The sequence below is a fragment of the Rhinoderma darwinii genome, chromosome 9 (assembly GCF_050947455.1).
Source record: "Rhinoderma darwinii isolate aRhiDar2 chromosome 9, aRhiDar2.hap1, whole genome shotgun sequence".
Classification (NCBI taxonomy): domain Eukaryota; kingdom Metazoa; phylum Chordata; class Amphibia; order Anura; family Rhinodermatidae; genus Rhinoderma; species Rhinoderma darwinii.
This window is the reverse complement of record NC_134695.1, coordinates 69,810,359-69,831,779: the sequence shown is the minus strand read 5'-3', so window position 1 is coordinate 69,831,779 and position 21,421 is coordinate 69,810,359. Positions and strand designations below refer to the sequence as shown.

Sequence of the window (21,421 nt, the reverse complement as noted above, 5' to 3'; positions counted from 1 at the left end):
CAAGGGAAAACATCTCCTTATTTTCAGACGTTTTTTGAGCAACTCGCGTTTTTCGCGGCATTTTCGCTGTGTATTTTACGGCCGTTTTTGGAACTGTTTTCAATAGAGTCTTTGAGAAAACGGCTCCAAAAACGTCCCAAGAAGTGTCCTGCACTTCTTTTGACGAGCCATCATTTTACGCGCCGTATTTTGACAGCGACGCGTAAAATGACAGCTCGTCTGCACAGAACATCGTAAGACCCATAGCAATCAATGTGCAGATGTTTGCCGACGTATTGGAGCCGTCTTTTCAGGCGTAATTCCAGGCATAAAACGCCTCCATTACGCCTGAAAAGAGGTCGTGTGCACATACCCTAACGGTATGTGCACACAATAACTGCAATTACGTCTGAAATTATGGAGCTGTTTTCAGGAGAAAACAGCTCCTGAATTTCAGACGTAATTGCATGTACTGGCGTTTTGCGGGGCGTCTTTTACGGACGTAATTTGGAGCTGTTCTTCATTGGAGTCAATGAAAAACGGCTCCAATTACGTCCCAAGAAATGTCCTGCACTTCTTTTGACGAGGGTGTAATTTTACGTGCCGTCTTTTGACAGCGGCGCGTAAAATGACAGTTCGTCGGCACAGAACATCGGCAAACCCATTAAAAGTAATGGGCAGATGTTTGACGACGTATTGGAGCCGTTTTTTCAGACGTAATTCGAGGCGTAAAACGCCTCCATTACGTCTGAAAATAGGTTGTGTGAACCCAGCCTAACGCTAATATATTCCTTAGCTCAGTACACAGGTTGTAATCACTTACATCAGTCCATGACCCCAATGGGGTTCACCATCGAACCTTCCTATCCAGGGCCAATTCTATAGGAAGCCGATTAAAGGTCTGATCCAGTCTTATATAAATGAAGCCTAATCACTACATAAATGAAAAGCTCTGCAACTTTCTAATATACTTTGTGTTACAATTCCTATTTTACATTTCCTATTCCTATTTTGCTTGCTGTCAGTGAATGTCAACATGCTTGTTTACAAGGCTGAAAACCTGTACAGACCTAATGGACCCTCACAGAGGAGGGTTTGTAACAATTGCATCCAGTCTAAACAATCCTCTGTGAACTAAAAAGCCAGGACTCCAGACTTATACATTTCAGACTCTGATGTAAAAAGTGGTTTTGCTATTCACTGAAGCAAGCAAAGATCTTGAAAATGGTGAAAAAGTATATTATATTAGAAAGTTGCAGCACATTTCATTATATAGGATTTATTTGCATAAAACCGGTTCAGGACAGGGGAGAAATTGGTGCTGCAGCTGAATTTAGTTTGAAGAAGAAATACTGACACACTGTGACAATCACCTCTAAAACCTGACTCTGGATTAGATGGGAATGTTAAGAAGTTCAGTCAACACAGATACAATTTTTATGTAAACATTTATTATTCAGACACAAACATGAAGGTAAAATGATGTACAATTATATAACAATTCTAAAATTTTTATTTTGCTTAAGGAACCCCTATGGGCATTGACCAATGATTTGGCTCCTGGTAAAGTGTAACTAAACTTTCAGAAAACTTCAAAGTGTCATGTGAGAAGTTTTGATCAGTGGGGGTCTGAGCACTGAGACCCACACGGATCGCTAAAATGAAGCGGCAGAAGCCCTCGAGTGAGCGCTGAGCCACTTGGTTTTGGATCGGCTTTTCTCGAAAAGCCGAGCTAATAGTGTATGGAGTCAATAGAAAGTCTATGGGCCCGAACACTGTTACATCGGCTTTCCGAGAAAAGATGATCACAAACCAAGCGACTCAGCGCTCACCCGAGCGCTTCTGCCGCTTCATTTTAGCGATCGGTGGGGGTCTCAATGCTCAGACCCCCACCGATCAAAACTTCTCACATGTCACTATGACATGTCAGAAGTTTTCTGAAAGTTTAGTTACCCTCTAATATAAAGATAGAGGTAGATAACTGACCCCCCCTGCATTATTACAGTTCGGCTAAGCTGTTAGGGGAGTTTCTGACGACAAGCTGTCGACTGTTGCCAATAACAACCAGTAGACAGACCTTTTCAGTGACAGCAGGAGAGCTCCAGCCTGGAGAACTCTAGGATAGGGGCTTGTGGAGATCAGGGCTTGCTGGGAGTTGTGGTTCTGCAACAGCTGGAGAGCCAAATGTTGGACACCTCACCTTTGGGGTAAGTGTCTGCGGCTGTGGCCTGTGGCTATGAGGGCAGTTCCACAGCTTCAGGTTTGAGACCATTGACCTCCCCTTTTCTCTTTGGTACATCTTGATACTAGGCAGCTGCTTTCCTGCGTGTTTTTGCCCAGGAGGGAGCAATAGGCTCAGGATATATTGTCCTCTCATGAAAGGATTGGGTTAATGCCCTCTATACACAGCAGGGGGGCTCCAGACATGTCCCCTTATTTTTAATTCCTTAAGGATAAAGGCTCTTCTGGATTTGCAATAATTAATTTAATATATATATAAAAATTCTAATATATAAAAGTTCTGTGATGCGACCTGACTACTTATTCTTCCCCGCGTTTCGCTTCGTTTGACTATTTACAAGGTACATTAATAACAAAAGACTAACTACAATGTTAAACAGGCCGAAGGATGGCACCCCATAGTGTTTATATAGGTATCCCGCAATGGTGGGTCCTATGGTCCGTGTGAGGGGCTGGATAGTTGCACAGATCCCCAGCATTGCTCCTAAAAGATAAAAGACAAAATCAGCATGTTGTAGCAGTAGCATCTATAAGAGACACCCTGAAGGGGCCAACGAACCTGTGGAAATCACCCTATAGCCAATAAGATCAATGGAAAGACGAGAGCAGCAGGGGAGGAGTGTGCTGATCTTGTGGGGGCAGTGACCTCTTCACTTGTGTAATGATGTTAGTGAGGACGGGGCTGCATATGACAGCGGCAGTGTCATAATATGAGGAGAGGAATCGAGACAAGTTGGAGATTACAGACAGAGATACACAGTGAAAGTAGCAGGGTCCCCAGCAGCACAGAGTATTTCAAGAGGGAATTGTGCTGATTTTGCAGAGATCTGTGACCTGTGGACTTAATGTTAGTGAATACAGGGCTGCATATGACATCGGTAGTGTCATATTATGAAGAGGGGAATAGTGAAGTCACCTACTAATAGTGGAAACAGCAGGGCCCCCAGCAGCACAGAGTATTTCAGGAGAGCAGTGTGCTGATCCTGTGGGGGGCAGCGACCTGTCGAATTATGTAGTGTTGTAAATGAGGACAGAGCTACATGTGACGGGGCAGTATTATATAGTAATGAAGGCATTGAGGCAAGTGGGAATACACAGACCAATAGTCAAAAGAACAGGGTCATCCAGCAGCACAGAGTATTTTCAGGACAGACTGCCAGTAAACTTTCTAGCAAGAAAAGTGTCACGATGTGAGGAGAGAAATGGAAACGATGAGAGGTAGCAGAGGTAGAACTTCTCCACACACAACATATGGAACTTTTCATCTACATCTGATCCCTTATTTATTTATTTAGCCTTGAATGTTGGGGCAGGAATGAAGGCGGATTCTCTGTTATCAGCTGTAAGTCCCTGTATATCTCCTTACAGGTGCCCGAGGCTTAGGCTTGCTCCTTGTGTTCAAGTCTAGAATTTAAAACTCCTACAGAAAGTAATTCAAAACTTGACAAAAAGGTTTGGAATGTGTGGATTTATTTCTGACACCTGAAACCCCTGCAATGAGATATTCTCCAGATCAAAGTGATGTAACCAAGACCCAGGTGTGTAGAATATAAACCAGACCAATGTGAAATCTCAGTACATTTTTAGGCTTTATTCAGACGAACGGGAAAAACGTCCGTGCAACGCGCGTGATTTGCACGCGCGTTGCACGGACCTATATGTGTCTATGGGGCCGTGCAGACATGTCCGTGCTTTTTCATCAGCGTGAGTCCGCTGAAAAAAAGTCACGACATGTCCGCTCTTTCGGCGTTTTGCACGCATCACGCACCCATTGAAGTCAATGGGTGCGTGAAAACCACGCATGCCGCACGGAAGCACTTCCGTGCGAACTGCGTGATTCGCGCAAGAGCTGTCAAAAGGATGAATGTAAACAGAAAAGCACCAGGTGCTTTTCTGTTTACAAACATCCAAACGGAGTGTCTTTGAGATGGGCGAACCCGGACAACCGAACCGAACTTCACCGGGTTCGGCCAAACTCGGTTTGGCCAAACCCGGCAAAAAAAATTCCGGTACGCGATGTCAGGAGATAGTCACTGTCCAGGGTGCTGAAAGAGTTAAACTGGTTCAGCACCCTGGACAGTGACTACCGATCCCAATAAACATGAACCTGTAAAAAAAAAAAGAAGTTCTGACTTACCGATAACTCCCGGCTTCTTCCTCCAGTCTGACCTCCCGGGATGACAATTCAGTCCAAGTGACAGCTCCAGCCAATCACAGGCCAAGCACAGGCTGCAGCGGTCACATGGACTGCCGCGTCATCCAGGGAGATGGGGCCAGATGTCAAGACAGGGACGCATCACCAAGGCAACGGCCGGGAGGGAAGTTCTCAGTAAGTACGAACTTTTTCTTTTTTTTTAACAGGTTTCTCGATATTGTGATCGGCATTCACTGTCGAGGGTGCTGAAAGAGTCAACTGCCGATCAGTTAACTCTTTCAGCACCCTGGACAGTGACTGACGTCGACTAGACTCATCTCTATGATGGCGGCTGCACGAAAATCACGCAGCCGCGCATCATACACAGATGACACACGGAGCTGCCAAGTGGTTTTTGCGCGCCCAAAACGCCGCGTTTTTGTGTCCGCAAAAACGCCACGTTCGTGTGAATCCAGCCTTATAGCAGTCAGGGTTCTGTTGTTCCAATACAGATATCCAAATCTCCTGCATAGATATAGAGGTAAATGATAAACTTCTGTCCGCCTGCAGCCACCACTAGGGGGAGCTCAGGAGCTTACTGCATACTGTTTATATATTGATCTCTATAATAATTCTGTATGCAATAAGCTCCCTCTAGTGGTGGCTGCAGAAAGTTTGAATTTCATCATTTAAATCTATGTCTAGAGCTCTGTATCAGAAAAATACAATATATATTAATAATACAGATATACAGATGTAGCCATTTTTATCTTGACTGATAACTTTCTACAGCGTGATATCACACAACAAAAGCCATTGAAAAAGTCAAGTTAAAGTTTCTTGCCACTGTGTATTTAATGCGTTAAATGTTAGGATAAAGATGGCTTAAGTATTGCAACTGATAGAATTTCTGTTTAGTTTCCTCTTTCCTTTTTTAAAATCTCTGCTTGCTGTCAGTGCATGGATTATTTTCTTGATCATCTCCTACTGAGATAGCTCATGGTTTGTTACAGGGTATTACTCTAGACAATCCTCTGTTTTTTAATCACAGCAGCAGCACAAATCCCTCTTCTGTCCTGATAGTTTGTTACAATGTATCAGTGCAGGTAAAATGTATCAGTCTGGCATTCATGCTGTGTAGCTCACAGAAAATTGTCCAGACTGGATACAATAGCCACAAACCCTCAGCTGTGCAAAAAAAATAAGACCACAATCAGTTGGGTATGTTGATCCCGTGTTTAACTAAACGTATTCAGAATGTAACACCTGCGGTTCTACTAGATGGATCTATGCTGCTGTAAGTTTGGTTCAGTAGGCTATATGCAGACTATGGATAGTTGAACATTACACCTTACTAAAATGAGGCCTCCGTCTGTACAGGTTTTTAGCCTATCGATGTAAAGAAAAATGTATCCATTCACTGACAGCAAGCAGGGATCTTGAACATTGTGAGGGGAGATGCAGAACTTGTCATTATATAAAGATAAAGGCTTTTGTTTTACATAAAACCCTAAAACCCCTGGGATAGACGGAATTTCTGCCATGCGATGCCAGAATAGGTCACATGACTCCAGTTTTGTAATGTAACATTTGTATCATTCGAGTGGCAAAACTTTTTCTTATTTCCTCCAGTAGAAATCTGTGGATATTTATGTAACATTTACCATAGGAATGGAAGCGTTACACAAAAGTCGCAGCCACATTGTACGGTCAGTGCATTCTTATGGGTGCGAACCTTCACCTGATTGGTTCTCTCTGCTTCTGTCCTTGGGAGGAAACATGGGGGGGCTCCAATAAAATGTGGGGTTTGCTCACTATCACCCCATACCTCTGTAAAGGATTTGCGGTAGACAATGCAATCACCGGCCATAGCCATTTTGGAAAATAGTCAAAGCATTGTTAAATAGGTAGGATACAATGCAGTTGGGACATGACACCTGCAGGCTACACAGCTCAGCCGCCATATGTCACTGTGTCATGCACACTACATACTAATGAGGCATTGGTTACCCAATTCCCGGTCCCTAATGGGGGAGCAGCCTACCCCAATACATACCAGTTTCTGATGGAGGGACGGCTTTGGTTAAGATGCTGTCGGTGATGACTCCTGAGAGGCACAGGGTGAAAACCATCGGGAGAGCAATGACGCAGAAGTGGAAGACAGTCGTCATTATTGTCTAGAAAAGGAAATACAGAAACTTGTGTCACAAGGTCTTATGATTGCACCGGGACTGAGGATAATGTATCCAATAATAAATTATTAAGTAGAAATTTCCAGAAAAACTTTTTTTCACATGAATTCATGCTGGTACTGTTATGAGGACACTGTGGCTGACTCTGTTATAGGGGCACCTGGATGGAAAAGTTAAGGGGGCACTATATCTGGTGCATTTATAGGGCATTGTGGCGGACTATGTTATATGGAACTGTTAGGGTATGTGCACACACACACTAATTACGTCCGTAAATGACGGACGTATTTCGGCCGCAAGTCCCGGACCGAACACAGTGCAGGGAGCCGGGCTCCTAGCATCATACTTATGTACGATGCTAGGAGTCCCTGCCTCGCTGCAGGACAACTGTCCCGTACTGTAATCATGTTTTCAGTACGGGACAGTTGTCCTGCAGCGAGGCAGGGACTCCTAGCATCGTACATAACTATGATGCTAGGAGCCCGGCTCCCTGCACTGTGTTCGGTCCGGTACTTGCGGCCGAAATACGTCCGTCATTTACGGACGTAATTAGTGTGTGTGCACATACCCCTATGGAACACTGTGACTGGCTCTGCTATAGGAGCAACTAAATGGCACTGTTATGGGGGCACTGTGTTTAGCACTGTGATGTGACTAGCTCTGTTGAAGAGGAACCGGGAGAGAACTTTCACTGTTTTGGTAAATATAATAGGGACACTATATCTATTGCTGTAATGGGGGCACTTTGACTGTCTGTTGCACCTAGGTGGAACTTTTAATGAGGCGCTACACGTGGTGGTGTTATAGAGGCACTATGATCTGCTCTATTGTAGGGGTAACCTCTGATATGGGGTTACCGTGGTTTACATGGGTATACTGCACTCTCTAATTCAGCTTAATAAGTGCTTCTTCTGCTGGCCATGCACATTAGATAAATCAGCTGATCCTGTTGATTTTGGGGATCGGTAATCTAATGTGTAGACAATCTTGTGTGTTTTCAAGATCTCTCCTTGCTGTCATTTAACAGGAACTCTCATCTCATTTTATTTTTCGTAAAATACAGTGATACAATTTTAGAATATACTTTCCGATTTACCTCCTCTCAGATTTCAATATCTCTGCTTGCTGTCCTTTAACAGGAACCCTCATTATTTACTTCCAGTGGCTAAAACAACGGTCCTGGTCATGTGATGAACACACAGGTGCTTGGCTCATTACAAGACAGAGCTCTGATTACTGTTACTGTAACGAGCCCTGTACCTGTGTCCATCACATGACCAGGAAAATGAATGTTCCTACTAAACAGTAAGCAGAGATCTTTAAAACCAAGAGGAATAAGTAAAAAAAATATAAAAGGAAAATTTTAGAACTTTTCATTATATAAAGAATAACAATTATTTACTGCAACTGGACAACACCTGCAATATCTTAATTTGTCCTTATTTAAGGAGGTCTACGCTGATAGCAAGTTCCCTTTAAAGGGGTTCTCCACTATAAAAAAATCCCTACTTGTTAGCAGGTTCTTTTGACAATAAGCTGATCACAAAGTGTCCTCCTGGGGAAACCTGGCATAAAGTGTTCAATTTCCCTGCAGCGCCACCACAGGGGAAATTAAGTATTACACAGTGTCTATTCATATCAATGGGTTGTCTGTATAATACAGTACAGGACAGGTCATCCAGAGATAGACGATATATGTAACCGCTTTCCACTCTGGTCATATACTGTATGCCACATATAAAACATAACTAAATAAGAAAACTTGTTCAGTGCGAATGCTTCATTATTCCAGACTTGTTGGGGCATTGAGTCTAATTACAAGGGCTGAGAAAAATGGTGTCTTAGGCATAACCGGAAGGGTATGTGTTGGTGCATGTTCCTGTATTGCTGCTTGTGATGTGCTGTGTACACAGATCTACAAGTACAAGGATAAAACACAACACTTACTAACACAAAAGCATGAGAAAATATTCCATAAAAACGTTATTTGTTCAGTCGCCGGCACCAGCGACAGATCTGCTTTCGTCCTGTCTTGTTGTTACAGAGCAGCTATAATAAAGGATGTTATTTCTAGGACTCTTTTCACAAGTGCCTGTGAAGAGACGCGATTCTTGTACTTGTTATTGTGGTATAATTAGTAACATCTAGAGGCAGCTCCGCGCTGTCCAAATAAGCAAGCCTTCTCTTCACGAAAGAGACAAATCACACGGTAATATTTAAAGGGGTTTATAGAGGCCAAAAACGGACACTCAGGTCGCTAATACAGAGGTGCCCATCACTATGGGTGACACGTCAACACTACGACCAGTGATTGTTCGCCATAGTCACATGTGCATTGAGGAAATCATTGGGCAGCGGTGGACCCCAGTGCTGACAGTACAGAACATTTGACTATAGAAAACACCAAAAACATACATTTTCTCTGGTTCCCTCTAGGATGGCTCAGGATACATTATTAAAAAGTTTTCAGTTTAAATTCCTATTCATGTACAGTAGGTTCATGCTGGTAGAGCTATGGAGGCACTGCGGATGGATCTGTTGTAGGGGCACCTGAATGGAACGGTTATTGGGGTGCTATGTGTGTGGCTTTTATAGAAGCATGGTGGTTGGCTCTGTAATAGGGGCGTTGTGATTTTCTCTGTTATAGGGGCACCCCCCTTGAATCGGACAATTAAGAGGGCACTATATGTGGTGCTGTTATGGAGGCACTGCTGCTTACTGCTTAGTTTATATTTGTTATTTAAGGGGGAAATTGTCTTTCAATGTAATATTAATAATTAATCATCATCATGTGCATTCACATATCAGCCCGACTGTGCAAGGAATAAATATTCTTACCAGGCCCAGTCCAACGACTATAGAAACCGCCACACTAAGCAGGAGCAGGGTATCATCGGAAAGGCGGCTGGTCAGTCGTCCAACCATGAATCCCTGGACAACCTAAAGAAATTAGGAGGTTATAAATTATATTCAGAGATCAAAGAAAAACAAAGAACAGAAAAAATAATAATAAAAAAAATTAATAAAATAAAGGGCCAGATGGGCAAATGGTATAATTACTCGAGCTTCCATCATCTCTGATCTTCCACCTTAACCTGGTATATAGATTCATTGTCTCCATAACTCCCAACATTTTTGATGGTCAATAAGGGTTTTTCAAAAACCCTCCTATGTCCCTCATATAGAAAATAAACTTTGTACTATCCTCCCCGATCCTCCGTCTCTAGACCCCATGGGTCAGCAGCGCGTCAGTGTTGTGTATACCGCGTGATGACGTGCAGCAAATCGCTGCCTGCCATGGTAATGTTTTGGCCATAATGACTTTGCGATGGTTTCAAGACTAAGGGTCCTGAGGACTATGTTGTGCGGTGGGTTATCCAATAGGATCTAGAGGACCTTCACCAGGCCCGTTTCCTAAAAATGTGAGGAGCAACAGGAAACAAGACGGGCCCCATAGCAAAATCACTACACCAGAGCAGGACGGCCATGGCACTTGTCCCCTTTGTATGAGAGAAGGGTGGTGTTCCCCATTTGCAGTAAATATAGGGATGAGTCCTCTGCAGGTTGACACTGCGTACATGGCGTATGGCTATAGGACCAACCTGCGCTGGGCCTACCTCGAGAGCTGGACTGGGTTTATTTTGGGTCCACCAAAGGTAATGATTCTGAGGGCCCATCCTCCATCCATACAGAACATGTGCACGTCACATATCATCACTAAGGTCTAATAGGTTTTATGTGATCAACCCATAAGTGGCATGTAATTGGCTCCAAATGGGGTTGTCTTCTGCCGGTTCTGTTGTACCCATTATTATATCAAAGCCCGAGCCCACTGGAGCATCTTCTAGTTCTCTAGCGGATCAGTCCAAACCTAGAAGCTTCTACGGTACATACAATTGTAGATGCCTAGAGAAGAAACCCGTGAGGCCGCTATGGGGTGTTAGAAGAGGAAGGCTCCAGCTCAGGTTGTCCCTCACCTGCATGGGCAGGGTCCCCCTCATTCTTTAAAATATGTAAAGGGGACCACCTAAACAATACATTACAGCTGCAAGTAGAGAGCTGAGGATTTAGTCTGCTGTAAGAGAGTGAAAGTTGATCTCCTTTCTCGGCTCTTACGATATCTGTCGTCATCAGAAGCCGCCATTAGGTAAAATACCAGCCCCAATACGAGCTCTCACGTTCTGCGCTCTTTATATGAAATGTTAACCTTTTCTCAGAGACTCCAATGCAAAAGCGTGAGAAAAAAAAGCAAAACAATGAGCGGCCGCGGGACCCCACCTCAATGACAAGACAGAACACATAAAACCGGCGCTAGAGGAGCACAGGAGCCAGCGCTCAGGAAATAAGACCTGCGTAATGCCAACCATAGCAGTGACAATAGAACACTCCTCACACAAGAGCCTCTAGGAAACCCTGTGGCTAAAGAAACGCAAGAAGGAAAGATAAAGGCACGCAATGCAGGACCGCATTCCAGTCCAGATTTTTCTGGTCAAAAATGCCAGGTCACTAGTGATGGGGGAACTAGTCCTGATACTATAGATTCTCATCATCAAGCCAGTCAGACCTTCACCCTCTGCTTTATATTGTCAGACACTTTTAACAATTAAAAATAAGTTAGAGTGAATAGTTATATTCTTGTATATAGGGGGCAGTATTATAGTAGTTATATTCTTGTATATAGGGGCAGTATTATAGTAGTTATAGTCTTGTATATAGGAGGCAGTATTATAGTAGTTATATTCTTGTATATAGGGGGTAGTATTATAGTAGTTATATTCTTGTACATAGGGGGCAGTATTATAGTAGTTATATTCTTGTATATAGGAGCAGTATTATAGTAGTTATATTCTTGTATATAGGGGGCAGTATTATAGTAGTTACATTCTTGTATATAGGAGCAGTATTATAGTAGTTATATTCTTGTATATAGGGGCAGTATTATAGTAGTTATATTCTTGTATATAGGGGGCAGTATTATAGTAGTTATATTCTTGTATATAGGAGGCAGTATTATAGTAGTTATATTCTTGTATATAGGAGGCACTATTATAGTAGTTATATTCTTGTATATAGGGGGGAGTATTATAGTAGTTATATTCTTGTATATAGGGGTAGTATTATAGTAGTTATATTCTTGTATATAGGGAGCAGTATTATAGTAGTTATATTCTTGTATATAGGGGGAAGTATTATAGTAGTTATATTCTTGTATATAGGGGGCAGTATTATAGTAGTTATATTCTTGTATATAGGACCAGTATTATAGTCGTTATATTCTTGTACATAGGAGCAGTATTATAGTAGTTATATTCTTGTATATAGGGGCAGTATTATAGTAGTTATATTCTTGTATATAGGAGGCAGTATTATAGTAGTTATATTCTTGTATATAGGAGGCAGTATTATAGTAGTTATATTCTTGTATATAAGGGGCAGTATTATAGTAGTTATATTCTTGTATATAGGGAGCAGTATTATAGTAGTTATATTCTTATATATAAGGTGCAGTATTATAGTAGTTATATTCTTGTATATAGGGAGCAGTATTATAGTAGTTATATTCTTGTATATAGGAGGCAGTATTATAGTAGTTATATTCTTGTATATAGGGAGCAGTATTATAGTAGTTATATTCTTGTATATAGGGAGCAGTATTATAATAGTTATATTCTTGTATATAGGGGGCAGTATTATAGTAGTTATATTCTTGTATATAGGGGGCAGTATTATAATAGCTATATTCTTGTATATAGGAGGCAGTATTATAGTAGTTATATTCTTGTATATAGGGGCAGTATTATAATAGTTATATTCTTGTATATAGGGGGCAGTATTATAATAGCTATATTCTTGTATATAGGGGGCAGTATTATAGTAGTTATATTCTTGTATATAGGAGGCAGTATTATAGTAGTTATATTCTTGTATATAGGTGGCAGTATTCTAGTAGTTATATTCTTGTATATAGGAGGAGTATTATAGTAGTTATATTCTTGTATATAGGGGACAGCATTATAGTAGTTATATTCTTGTATATAGGGGCAGTATTATAGTAGTTATATTCTTGTATATAGGGGCAGTATTATAGTAGTTATATTCTTGTATATAGGGGCAGTATTATAGTAGTTATATTCTTGTATATAGGGGGCAGTATTATAGTAGTTATATTCTTGTATATAGGAGCAGTATTAGGGCATGACCACACATGGCGGAATTCCTCCGCAACTGTCCGCATCAATGCCGCACAGAATCTGCGTTGCAGATTCTGCAGCGGATCTGCACAAAATGTGCAGAAAATTGATGCGGACTGGCCGCTGCGGACTGCAGGAAAAGTGCTTCTCTTCTCCCTATTCAGTGCAGGATAGAGAGAAGGGACAGCACTTTCCCTAGTGAAAGTCAAAGAAATTCATACTTACCGCCCGTTGTCTTGGTGACGCGTCCCTCTTTCGGCATCCGGCCCGACCTCCCTGGATGACGCTCCAGTCCATGTGACCGCTGCAGCCTGTGCTTGGCCTGTGATTGGCTGCAGCCGTCACTTACACTGAAACGTCATCCTGGGAGGCCGGACTGGAGACAGACGCAGGGAGTTCTCGGTAAGTATGAACTTATATTTTTTTTTACAGATACATGTATATTGAGATCGGTAGTCACTGTCCCGGGTGCAGAAACAGTTACTGCCGATCGCGTAACTCTTTCAGCACCCTGGACAGTGACTATTTACAGACGTCTCCTAGCAACGCTCCCGTCATTACGGGAGCCCCATTGACTTCCTCAGTCTGGCTGTAGACCTAGAAATACATAGGTCCAGCCAGAATGAAGAAATGTCATGGTAGTAAAAACAATACGCTCCGCAGCACACATAAGATCTGCGGACTTCATTGCGGAATTTTGACTCTCCATTGAAGTCAATGGAGAAATTCCGCCATGAGTCCGCAACCAGTCCGCCACTGCTCCGCAACAGACAGAGCATGCTGCGGACACCAAATTCCGCTCCGCAGCCTATGCTCCGCAGCGGAATTGTACGCATCGTGTAAACGAACACTGCTAAATTAAAGTGAAAGTCAATGGAGAAACGGCTCCGCTGCGGATTAACGCTGCGGAGTGTCCGCAGCGGAATTTAAGTGAAATTCCGCTATGTGTGAACCCGCCCTTATAGTAGTTCTATCCTTGTATATAGGGGGCAGTATTATAGTAGTTATATTCTTGTATATAGGAGCAGTATTATAATAGTTATATTCTTGTATATAGGGAGCAGTATTATAGTAGTTATATTCTTGTATATAGGGGCAGTATTATAGTAGTTATATTCTTGTATAGGGGGCAGTATTATAGTAGTTATATTCTTGTATATAGGAGCAGTATTATAGTAGTTATATTCTTGTATATAGGAGCAGTATTATAGTAGTTATATTCTTGTACATAGGGGGCAGTATTATAGTAGTTATATTCTTGTATATAGGGGGCAGTATTATAGTAGTTATATTCTTGTATATAGGGGGCAGTATTATAGTAGTTATAGTCTTGTATATAGGGGCAGTATTATAGTAGTTATATTCTTGTATAGGGGGCAGTATTATAGTAGTTATATTCTTGTATATAGGAGCAGTATTATAGTAGTTATATTCTTGTATATATGAGCAGTATTATAGTAGTTATATTCTTGTACATAGGGGCAGTATTATAGTAGTTATATTCTTGTATATAGGGGGCAGTATTATAGTAGTTATATTCTTGTATATAGGGGTAGTGTTATAGTAGTTATATTCTTGTATGTAGGGGGCAGTATTATAGTAGTTATATTCTTGTATATAGGGGACAGTATTATAGTAGTTATATTCTTGTATATAGGGGGAAGTATTATAGTAGTTATATTCTTGTATATAGGGGCAGTATTATAGTAGTTATATTCTTGTATATAGGACCAGTATTATAGTCGTTATATTCTTGTACATAGGAGCAGTATTATAGTAGTTATATTCTTGTATATAGGGGCAGTATTATAGTAGTTATATTCTTGTATATAGGAGGCAGTATTATAGTAGTTATATTCTTGTATATAGGAGGCAGTATTATAGTAGTTATATTCTTGTATATAAGGGGCAGTATTATAGTAGTTATATTCTTGTATATAGGGAGCAGTATTATAGTAGTTATATTCTTATATATAAGGTGCAGTATTATAGTAGTTATATTCTTGTATATAGGGAGCAGTATTATAGTAGTTATATTCTTGTATATAGGAGGCAGTATTATAGTAGTTATATTCTTGTATATAGGGAGCAGTATTATAGTAGTTATATTCTTGTATATAGGGAGCAGTATTATAATAGTTATATTCTTGTATATAGGGGCAGTATTATAGTAGTTATATTCTTGTATATAGGAGCAGTATTATAGTAGTTATATTCTTGTATATAGGGGGCAGTATTATAGTAGTTATATTCTTGTATATAGGGGCAGTATTATAGTAGTTATATTCTTGTATATAGGGGCAGTATTATAGTAGTTATATTCTTGTATATAGGGGACAGTATTATAGCAATTATATTCCTGTACATAGGAGGCAGTATTATAGTAGTTATATTCTTGTATATAGGGAGCAGTATTATAGTAGTTATATTCTTGTATATAGGGGACAGTATTATAGTAGTTATATTCTTGTATATAGGGGGCAGTATTATAGTAGTTACATTCTTGTATATAGGAGCAGTATTATAGTAGTTATATTCTTGTATATAGGGGACAGTATTATAGCAATTATATTCCTGTACATAGGAGGCAGTATTATAGTAGTTATATTCTTGTATATAGGGAGCAGTGTTATAGTAGTTATATTCTTGTATATAGGGGGCAGTATTATAGTAGTTATATTCTTGTATATAGGGGGCAGTATTATAGTAGTTATAGTCTTGTATATAGGGGGCAGTATTATAGTAGTTATAGTCTTGTATATAGGGGGCAGTATTATAGTAATTATATTCTTGTATATAGGGGCAGATATATAGTAGTTATATTTTGTGCACAGGAGGCAGCATAAAAGGAGTTTTACGAGATCCCTAAATATTTGCCTAAAGGTAGGAAACGTGATACAATATCAAAATAAACATTTCTCACTTGGCATATTCTCCTGGCTTTAGGCAACCTTTTGGGATCTCAGAAAACCTATTTTAAGCAAGGTCATGTCTCTATTCAGATCATAAAACTCTTATTTGGGTGTGCCATTCTGACTGATCAAAATGATAAAACAATCTGTAAAAGGAAGGGAAACGATGATAAAATAACTAAGTGATTGGGATAATATTTATTTGGGTGGAGTTACTGTTTACTGTCTGTAATGTGTTTCATTAGAAAACAACAGACATTATAATGATATTTAAGCTGCTGTTTATGATTTTCAGAACCTGTTATTATAATATAATAACTGCTCTTTCCTGTACTAAATCTAAAATATCAACATTATAATTTATAATGTTGATATTTTAGATTTAGTACAGGAAAGAGCAGTGACATCTACATCTCTCATAGGTGCTGGAACAAGCAGCACAGTCACAGACCTATGCAGACTGACAGACAGCAGCATGTATGTCCCTTATAGAAAATCACCCCAAGGTATACTTCATAGCTCGAGAACAATCAGATACACACCTGCTGCGCACAATGGTAAATTGAGATCCTCCAGAAATGTCCGGAGAGGGGGATTATTCAATATGAGACACAACAGCAGCACAAATCTCTCTCCTGTCCTGATAGTTTGCTACAATGTATCAGTGCAGGTCAAATGTATCAGTCTGGAATCCAGGCTGTTTAGCTCACAGAGGATTGTCTGGACTGGATACAAATATAACAAACCCTCAAATGTAATAAGTAATAAGTCTGTATAAGTTTTCAGCCACTGGATGTAAACAAGAATGTTCCCATTCACTGACAGCAATCGTAACACTTGAAAATGGTGAGGAATTGAAAGACAAAGTATACCAGAGAGCTGCGGAACTTTTAATAGGACAGTGATTAAGCAATGTTTAGGGCATGCCCACACGTGGCGGATTTCTTCCGCAACTGTCCGCATCAATGCCGCACAGAATCTGCGTTGCAGATTCTGTGGCGGATCTGCCCAAAATGTGCAGTAAATTGATGCGGATTAGCTGCTGCGGACTGCGGGAAAAGTGCTTCCCTTCTCCCTATCAGTGCAGGATAGAGAGAAGGGACAGCACTTTCCCTAGTGAAAGTAAACGAATTTCATACTTACCGGCCGTTGTCTTGGTGACGCGTCCCTCTTTCGGCATCCAGCCCGACCTCCCTGGATGACGCGGCAGTCCATGTGACCGCTGCAGCCTGTGCTTGGCCTGTGATTGGCTGCAGCCGTCACTTAGACTGAAACGTCATCCTGGGAAGCCGGACTGGAGACAGAAGCAGGGAGTTCTCGGTAAGTATGAACTTCTATTTTTTTTACAGGTTGCTGTATATTGGGATCGGTAGTCACTGTCCCGGGTGCAGAAACAGTTACTGCCGATCGCTTAACTCTTTCAGCACCCTGGACAGTGACTATTTACTGACGTCTCCTAGCAACGCTCCCGTAATTACGGGAGCCCCATTGACTTCCTCAGTCTGGCTGTAGACCTAGAAATACATAGGTCCAGCCAGAATGAAGAAATGTCATGTCAAAAAAGCAAGACGCATCCGCAGCACACATAACATGTGCATGACAGCTGCGGACTTCATTGCGGAATTTAGAATCTCCATTGAAGTCAATGGAGAACTTCCGCAATGAGTCCGCAACCAGTCCGCCACTGCTCCGCAACATCGATTGTATGCTGCGGACACCAAATTCCGCACCGCAGCCTATGCTCCGCAGCGGAATTTTCAGCCTCGTCTAAACGAAGCCTACTAAAAAGAAGTGGAAGGCAATGGAGAAACGGCTCCGCTGCGGATTAACGCTGCGGAGTGTCCGCAGCGGAATTCAAGAGCAACTCCGCCACGTGGGGCTTTGCCCTAATAGTGACAACCTCTTTTCTGAGCCAGGAATATGCTCAGCGTAGTTGTCAATTCCCTTCCCCCACTCCTCTTGGCAGCTCATACAAATAATTTAGCAGGGGGCGAATATGAGCATATGTATTTTCAGAGATAAAGAGATTATGAAATCTGTGCTTCATCCTAAGACATGTTGGCAGATTCAGAATTAAATGGGTCATCTGAGCTGCAATACCAAACACAGCCCATGGACATGAGTGGCGCTGTTTTTGGAAAAACTAAATCAGACCCATTTTTCTGAATCAAAAACATGCAGAGATCTGGGGTCTAGTACATTTGTAGTTACCTAGACTATGACTAGATGAGTTATTACAGCTCCACCCCCGCTATATCTGCCACATGTCCTTATAGCGCTATACATGGAGACATTAGTGACTGGTCTGCCGTCACGGTATAATGAGATCACACGGATTCGATCAGTGTGGTCTTTATGTGACTGGTCTGAACTTTGTCGTCTTTGAAGAACAGTACAAAGAAAACAGCAGCTTGTAGGAATCTGTCCTGTCATTCATAGACAACAGAGGAAGGAAATCGTTTTCAGGTGAAATAAGAGCCACCCAGATCTGTGTTTATATGCCAGGGGCTAAATGGTTCTAAGCATTGATGATCTTTGCAGAGGACTGTGCACGGAGAGGACACCCACAACACATTAACCTTGTGGCTCAGCTACATCATAGAGGAGTTCAGGTACAAGTCGCAACGCAAGAGTTTAATGGAACATTTGGGAAAATTAAAGGGGTATTCCCGTTTCTGCAAATAGTGGTTATTCTTTATATAATAAAAAGTTGTAACATTTTCCAAAACACTTTCTGTATCAATTTCTCTATTTTTTTTTTTTCAAGATCTCTGCTTTCTGTCATTCAAAAGGGACCTTCATTGCATACTTCCATTGGATAAAAAGCTGTCCTGGTCAGGGGCATCCCTTTTTTTTGCCTAACCGCAAATTAGTTAAACTTTCTGGTCATGTGATGGACACACAGGAGCGGGGCGCGTTACAGTATGTGTATCAGAGCCCTGTCTTGTAATGAGCCATAGACATGTGTGTCTATCACATGATTCATTTCAACTGGAAGTAAGCATTGAAGGTTTCTGTTAAATGCCTGCAAGCAGAGATCTTGGAAACTGTGAGGAATTGATACAGAAAATATATTGGAAAACCGTATAACTTTTCATTATACAAAGAATAAAATGTATTTGCTGAGATCGGAGTACCCCTTTAAGAAACCATGACCAATACATTTGTAATTGGATTACTTAGAAGCAGGGCCGGCTCCAGGTTCATGTGGGCTCTTGGGCGACACAGACTTATTTAACCCCTTTGCGGGGAAACTCACAGCGGCAAAAAATGGTAGTTTGTGCCCCCTTATAGAAGTTAGGCCCTGTTTACGCCTCCATATAAATATTAGGCCCCCTTTATATTCCCTTATAGGAGTTAGGCTCCCAGTTTGTGCCCCCATGTATACAGTGTCCTCTGTAGATAATGCCACCCGCCTTGTAGATAGCGCTCTTGGGGCTCCCCCTAGGAGTGGAATCCCCAGCCAGAGAGTTACCGATGCTCTAGCCGGGGATTTGAGTCCCAGAGGAGACCCTGATGTCACTGTCTATACATGGACAGTGACATCAGTGTCTCCTCCGGGACCCGATTCCCTGGCCAGAGCATCGGAAACGCTCCGGCTGGGGATTCCACTCCTAAAGAGAGCTCCAAAGGTGCTATCTACAGGGGTGTGTGTGGCACTATCTACAGTGGGCCAGCGTAAAGCACCCAGCGGTCAAGTGGGCCCGCCCAAGGGCAGTGGGCCACGGCACTTGCTCATGTTCGCTGGGTGCTGAAGGCGGCCCTGCTTAGAAGCCATGGAATCGGAGAGTGTTCCCAGTACCTCCTATAGGAGACTAGAGATTAAAGAAATTGAAATGTATTATTTCTTATTTTTATTATTTTAACGATGTCTTGTGGTGCATTAGTTGCAGCTATTGCTTTTTTTAAGTCTTTGTGAGTCTGGGAGGAGCCTAGATGTCATATGACTGTATGCACCTCACAATTGCAGCCTGGGTAGGCAAAGGGAAATAGGGGTGGTGCTTGACACATATTAATAGGGGTGGAGCTTGACGTATATTAATAGGGGTGGAGCTTGACGTATATTAATAGGGGTGGAGCTTGACACATTAATAGGGGTGGTGCTTGACACATATTAATAGGGGTGGTGCTTGACACATTAATAGGGGTGGAGCTTGACACATTAATAGGGGTGGGGCTTGACACATTAATAGGGGTGGGGCTTGACACATTAATAGGGATGGAGCTTGACACATATTAATAGGGGTGGTGCTTGACACATAGGGGTGGAGCTTGACACATAAATAGGGGTGGAGCTTGACACATTAATAGGGGTGGTGCTTGACATATTAATAGGGGTGGTGCTTGACACATATTTGCTTGTTATAGACAATATGTGTCATTGAGATAACAAGTTGCTACAATGTAGAAACCATACTGTAACAGTGAACGGAGAACAAAGTCTTTACAATTAGCAGGTAAGGAACATATAAAAATATTTTTCAGTTTGTATAGGGGGCACTTAGCGTTCAATATTGCAGAAGCAGTTTCCTAACAAGGTTATTGCTCATGGGGTTGGGCAGATATCTCATGGACCATTTATTTTCACAAATAAAAATAAACCACAAATCATTGGCGCACCTAGGCACAGTGTTGAAAATCCTATGATCTGGACCTCTAAGAACAGCACTATGGGGGTTTGGTATGTTACCATGGTCCATCTGGGAGCTCGGACCCCCACCAATTGTAAGTAAAGGTGGAAGTCCCCTTTAACACCCCCAGTGACACATCTCATGGCCACTCTCCCAGGACTTGTTAAAGGAGTCTTCCAGGAATATGCATTGATGGCCTATACTTAGGATCTGACCCCCTGTACTCATCCCGAGCTCAGCCCCGTTAACTGGGGCTGAACTGCAGTACAATAGTGCTGCGCCATGGCCCCTTTATTCTGCTCATCGATGGGGTTTCTGGGGGTCAGAGCCCTTCCAATCACATATTGATCAGCCATCCTATGGATAGGCCATCCATCTATATACCTGGCAGATCAAAGCCCCATAAAACGTTAATCAGCGACAGATCTGTTTGTGTTTTTCCAGGAGAGCATCGCGCCCTCCGCCACTTCCGCTCTTCACAGACTTTAGTGTTTTATGTCCAAACACGGCCAAGTTTAAAGTAAACACAGATTTTTTTTCTTCTTCTTCCTACTCATTATTTCTGAGGTCATAACATAAACATAAGGGAGAAAGATCAAAAGTCCAAATATAGATCCGTTTGCTTTGGGGAAAAGTTAAAAGCAAATATTAGATGTTGCAAAGCAACACGCCTAAAATTTTCCAAAAGGCAACAAAGACAAAAGCTCAAGGACTGGAGCGGATAATGTGCCCTGTACATAGATAAAATGAGCTTGTGCTAATATACAACTGATCTGAACAAGCAGAGCTGCAGTGTAAAGCATGAAAAAAGGAACCAGCAACAAATTAATTAGCTGCATCGCTACAGCATCACTACAGTCAATTCAGACTTAGTCATGGAAAGCAAAATCTCTTTTATCTTTCAATCATCAGATGAACTTACCAACTGGAGAATCCCGAAATATGACATTAAATATCCAGCCGTAGCTGCATTGAGACTGAAAAAGTCCACGGAAACAATGGGAAACATGAGCATGAAAACGCCTGACGAGACAAAAAGGTGCAATGGAAAGAGTTATTTATCATGTGGGTGTCCTATGTGATAATTCTTTGCTATCAGTAGTGGTTTATACAGTGCACAATGTCAGTCAGCTGCTTTGAA

The 21,421-nt window shown here is 41.6% G+C and overlaps 1 protein-coding gene across 1 annotated transcript in view; it reads right to left on the bottom strand.

Moving 5' to 3' along the window:
* Window positions 1-1,442: 1,442 nt before the first annotated feature.
* The window catches only part of SLC67A1 (solute carrier family 67 member 1), a 45,052-nt gene continuing 25,073 nt past the window's right edge, over window positions 1,443-21,421 (bottom strand). The window contains exons 7-10 of the mRNA XM_075838063.1: window positions 21,203-21,303; window positions 9,385-9,486; window positions 6,411-6,531; window positions 1,443-2,704 (exon numbers count right to left, since the gene is read on the bottom strand). Coding sequence (XP_075694178.1) covers window positions 2,517-2,704; window positions 6,411-6,531; window positions 9,385-9,486; window positions 21,203-21,303 — 512 coding nt within the window. The 3' untranslated portion in view covers window positions 1,443-2,516. The remainder of the gene's footprint in view (window positions 2,705-6,410; window positions 6,532-9,384; window positions 9,487-21,202; window positions 21,304-21,421) is intronic.